Raw genomic sequence first — 5,040 nt, 5'->3', positions numbered from 1 at the left:
GTATGGCTAGAAGGAGAAAATTCTAATAACTATGATGAGAAGTTTGCCTTTGGTAGCCATATTGACAACTTACCATACCATATCACTTTATTTATAAGGCACTTAAAACAGCTACAAGGCCAACCAAAGTGCTGTACAGACAAAACAACAGGCAACACACCAAGCAAAATACAAAATGAAGTAAATCAGAATATAGACATAAAAATGATGCAGATAATGACGACAAACCAGTGTGGAGCATACAGGATCAAAACACAGATCATCTGATGTTGAAAGCTACTGAATAGTAGTGAGTTTTTAAACGGGACTTGAAAACCGAGAGGGAGGGGGCCTGCCTGACAAACAAAGGTAACTCGTTCCAGAGTCTTGGTCCTGCTACAGAGAAGGCCCTGTCACCTCTGCGCTTAAGACGAGTTCCTGGTACTGTGAGGAGCAACTGGTCCGCTGACCTCAGGGAGCGTGGTGGGACATACGGTTGTAGCAGATCAGAGAGATAGCGGGGGGCGAAACTGTTCAGTGATTTGTAGATATACATGAGTATTTTGAACTGGATTAGAAAGTGAACCGGTAACCAGTGCAGTGAGGCCAAAAGTGCAGTGGTGTAATGTGCTATCTTTTGCCTGTACTGGTTAAAAATCGGGCTGCTGCATTCTGGACCAGTTGTAGTCGTGCAATGGAGGTCTGACTGATACCAAACAGGAGCGAATTGCAGTAATCAAGCCTAGATGTAATGAATGCATGTATTACTGTCTCCAGGTTATTTTTGGACAATATGGGCTTCAGTTTATACAGCCGCCTCAGTTGGAAGAAGTATGATTTAACAATCATGTTTACATGATTGTTAAGCTTCAGGGAAGGATCCATTATCACGCTCATAGTGACTCTTTGTTTTTCTGACAGGGTTAGAGCGGAGAGGTCGATACAGTGGTTTGTGATCGTGTCATTGGGAGGGAACAACATGACTTCAGACTTCTTTTCATTGAAACTCAAGAAATTTAAAGCCATCCAGTCCCTGATGTCAGCCAGGCAGTTGAGCAGCGGTTGAATAGAGCATGTACCATTGTGTCTTAGGGGGAAGTAAATTTGACAGTCATCGGCATAGAAGTGGAAGAGCATGTTGTGTTTCCGGAAAATAGCACCAAGCGGCAGCAGGTATAAAGTGAATAGGAGGGGACCCAGGATGGACCCCTGCGGAACCCCCCATTTAAGCTCTGCCTCTGCGGAACTAAAATCCTTGATGGAGACACAAAAGGATCTGTCAGCGAGGTAAGATCTGAACCAATTGAGGGCTGATCCTGTGACGCCCACCCACTGCTCCAACCTAGCAATGAGGATCTCATGGTCGATGGTGTCAAAGGCGGCTGTGAGGTCCAACAGGACAAGCAGCACAGTATCACCGGTTTCTGTGAATCTGAAGATGTCGTTAAAGACCTTCAGCAGGGCGGTTTCAGTGCTGTGGAGAAGTTTAAAGCCAGATTGGAAAAGCTCCAAGATGGTGTGATCCTCCAGGAAGCACTTCAACTGGGACTCAACTATTTTCTCTAGTACTTTAGAAACAAATGGGAGTTTGGAGACTGGACGGTAGTTGGAAACGACTGAGGGGTCAAGGTTTGTTTTTTCAGGAGAGGCTGGACGGCAGCATGTTTAAAGGATTTTGGCACCACGCCAGTGGATAAACTACTGTTTACTATATCAAGAATGGACGGACCTAGAGTTGGAAACACCTCCTTTAGTAGTCGAGGGGGGACCACATCAAAGGGGGAGCCAGAAGGTTTCAAGCTGCACATGACCTGCTCTAGAGCAGATAGAGTGATGGGTTCAAAATGGTCAAAAGGAGCTACAGATTGAGGTGGGATGGATGGGTCATGAGTTGGAGGGGAAATGAGAGCCCTGGTGGTCGCAATTTTTTCCAAAAAGAAATGTAAGAAGTTGTCGCACAGCTCAGTCGAGGCTTCCAGAGGTGATGGTTCAGTGAGGTGGAGACCAGAGTTTAGGGTGGAGAAGAGGACACGTGGGTTGAGAGAGTTTGAGGTAATTATATCAGAGAAGTATTTGGATTTAGCAGCTTTTACTGCTTTCTGATAACGGCGCCAACTCTCTTTAAGTATTTGGAAAGAGACCTGCAGCCTGTCTTTCCTCCACTTTCGTTCCGCCCTCCTACATTGCTGCCTAACGGCCTTGGTGACGTCACTCAGCCAAGGTTCAGCTCTGATTTTTGATTTTTTGGTTTTAACAGGTGCAACATGATCCATAGTCTTTAAGCAGACAGAGTTGAACTGGGATGTCAGTTCCTCGGTGGTGGTGAGAACCACTGGGGGCTGAATGATCATTTCAGAGTTATAAACATCGGTGAAACGTGCGGCAGTGAAGTGGTTAATGGTCTGGGTGCGACGTGCAGGAATGCACGACTTAGGAGTTAGATGGGGGAGGGTGAACTCAAACCGGACTGGCACGTGGTCTGAAAAAACATTATCACCAATAACAAGATTATTAACAGTCACATCATGAGTTAAAACAAGGTCCAGTGTATGTCCACGCTCTTGGGTGGGACTGTTTACATGCTGAGTTAAATTAAATGAGTCCAACAGATCTAATAAGTCCTTAACCAAGGGCTTCTCAGGACAGCACACGTGTAAATTAAAGTCCCCAATAATGAAAACATGCTCATATTTTGGTGTGATTTCAGCCAAGAAGTCAGAAAACTCATTTATGAAATCCTTAGATCGAGGTGGGCGGTAGACGAGTGCAAATAAAGTCTGAGGTGAATGTCAGAGTTTAAAGACGCTCAGCTCAAAGCTGGCGCGGGGAACTGGGATGGGCAGTTGTTTACAGTCAAAAGTTGATTTGCATATTGTTAATAATCCACCACCGCGCCGTTCGGTGGCAGTAATTCCGTCAAGGCGCTGGACTCACCCGGAGACATCCAAGTCTCTGTAATGCACAGAAAGTCCAGATCGTGCTCTTGAAAGTAATCCCTGAGGATAAAAGTTTTGTTGGTAACAGATCTTGCGTTGACCAAACACATCCGGATACTGTCCGAAGTGGAGCTAACAGCGGTGGAGTTAGCACGTGCTAATGGCCGCAGGTTTTCAATAACAGCCCCTCCAGGTCAGTCCGAGCTGCGCACCGGCTGACAACTCCCGTTGGTTACCTGGTCCGGGCACACAGGAGAGGAAGATGCAGCGTGCAGAGGTTTCAGCTTCACCAGCTGACCAGCACGTTTTCCCCGTCGTCTGAAGCGACATCTCCGGGCAAGGAGGTGAGGAGCGCAGCGAAGGTAAGCTGGCACGTCCGCCAGCAGGGGGGTGTCCAAAGGTACGCTGATAATGGTCCAAATAAGCGACTTCAGTGACAGAAAAACGAAGATCCAAAAGTTGTTGTCTGTCATACACCAGCAGAGAGTTGATGTCACAGATGAGAAATGCAAAAAACAAAAATAACCCGAACACCATCAGCAGAGGTGGATTGCAAGCCATGTACATGGGCGCCATCTTACCGGAAGTGTGTCAACTTGGTCATACAAAATACCTTTAACCTGAAATGTCTTTTTTTTTCATTAATGGTATTTATTTCAATGTTTATTTACATGTATGTTTATTTGTTTGTTTAGTTATTTCATTAGATAAAGTACTTTCCCTTTGAAGCCAGCAGGAAAATGTGCAAAGTTCATTTCTTTCCGTGTTGAAAGGTAAACTTTAGTGATATACTTTATGCATGTGTCTTCTTCTTTAATTAAAAGTCTTGCTTCAGTATACCCTGCTGCCACACACTTGGTAACAAATGCTGGTTCATGTGCCCGTCATTGCACCTTTTTGCTGATGGTTCTGCATTTACATGTGAATAGCTAGTTTTGGCTATCAGCAGCAAACTGGTTGATCCATTAAGGGGCTATTCATAAGACTGAGTTTATTGCAGCTCCTCAGACTGACAAAATCTTTTGGATGAAAGACAAAATGTTTCAACACAGATCTGTCCAGAGGACCTGAGTTTGTTTTGTTAGATTAAACACTGAAGGTTCCGCAGCTGTGGAAGAAATACCTAAATAACTGTGTCACTAAGGCTGCTTCTTAAGTTGAATCTAAAATTACTCTTTTTTGTTGTTTAATAAATAATAACATGGTGGAATCAGATGTGTTTTTGACACCGGAGATTAGAGTAGAATAATTTTAGAACATGGTAAAGATTTCCACAGGTAATCTAGTTGTGAGTAAACTGCTGCAGCTGTCTCAGGTTTAAAGTATAAAACTGTCAAACAAAGGGTTAAAAAGTTTTTCTCTCAAAGCTCTGCCTCTTCTTCCTGCTCTCAAACACAGCAGGTCCATCCAGTCTGTCCTCATATCTCCTTGTTCCCTCCTCTTCAGGTGGTGTCACCAGCAGGAGCTGGATGTTGGAGCTGATTGGTTTCATTCTCTCTGCACAGACACGTGATTTGTAGATCAGAGTTCAGTTTCACTTCTCAGGAAGAACTCACACAGTCGCTGACATTGAAACTCAGAATGGAGCAGAAAGGAGATCAGCTGGACGCAGAAACTATCACCTGTTCTGTCTGTTTGGATCTACTGAAGGATCCAGTGGCTCTTACCTGTGGACACAGCTACTGTATGAGCTGTATTAAAACCCACTGGGATGAAGAGGATCAGAAAGGGATCCACAGCTGCCCTCAGTGCAGGCTGACCTTCATACCAAGACCTGTCCTGAAGAAAAACATCATGTTATCTGTCCTGGTAGAGCAGCTGAAGAAGACTGGACTCCAAGCTGCTCCTGCTGATCACTGCTATGCTGGACCTGAACATGTGGCCTGTGATGTCTGCTCTGGAAGAAAACTGAAAGCCATCAAGTCCTGTTTGATGTGTTTGGTCTCTTACTGTGAGAAACACCTTCAGCCTCATTATGAGTCAGCTCCATTTCAGAAACACAAGCTGGTGGAGCCCTCCAAGAACCTTCAGGAGAACATCTGCCCTCGTCATGATGAGGTGATGAAGATGTTCTGCCGTACTGATCAGAAGTGTATCTGTTATCTCTGCTCTGTGGAGGAACATA

The 5,040-nt window shown here is 44.9% G+C and overlaps 1 protein-coding gene across 1 annotated transcript in view; it reads left to right on the top strand.

Annotated features, from left to right (window-relative positions):
* Window positions 1-4,496: 4,496 nt before the first annotated feature.
* The window catches only part of LOC119410397 (tripartite motif-containing protein 16-like), a 16,221-nt gene continuing 15,677 nt past the window's right edge, over window positions 4,497-5,040 (top strand). The window contains exon 1 of the mRNA XM_037677309.1: window positions 4,497-5,036. Within this exon, the coding sequence (XP_037533237.1) occupies window positions 4,497-5,036 (540 nt within the window). The remainder of the gene's footprint in view (window positions 5,037-5,040) is intronic.

Source organism: Nematolebias whitei, chromosome 5, assembly GCF_014905685.2.
Source record: "Nematolebias whitei isolate Nwh7 chromosome 5, NemWhi1, whole genome shotgun sequence".
Taxonomy (NCBI): domain Eukaryota; kingdom Metazoa; phylum Chordata; class Actinopteri; order Cyprinodontiformes; family Rivulidae; genus Nematolebias; species Nematolebias whitei.
This window is presented reverse-complemented; position numbering and strand designations above follow the sequence as displayed.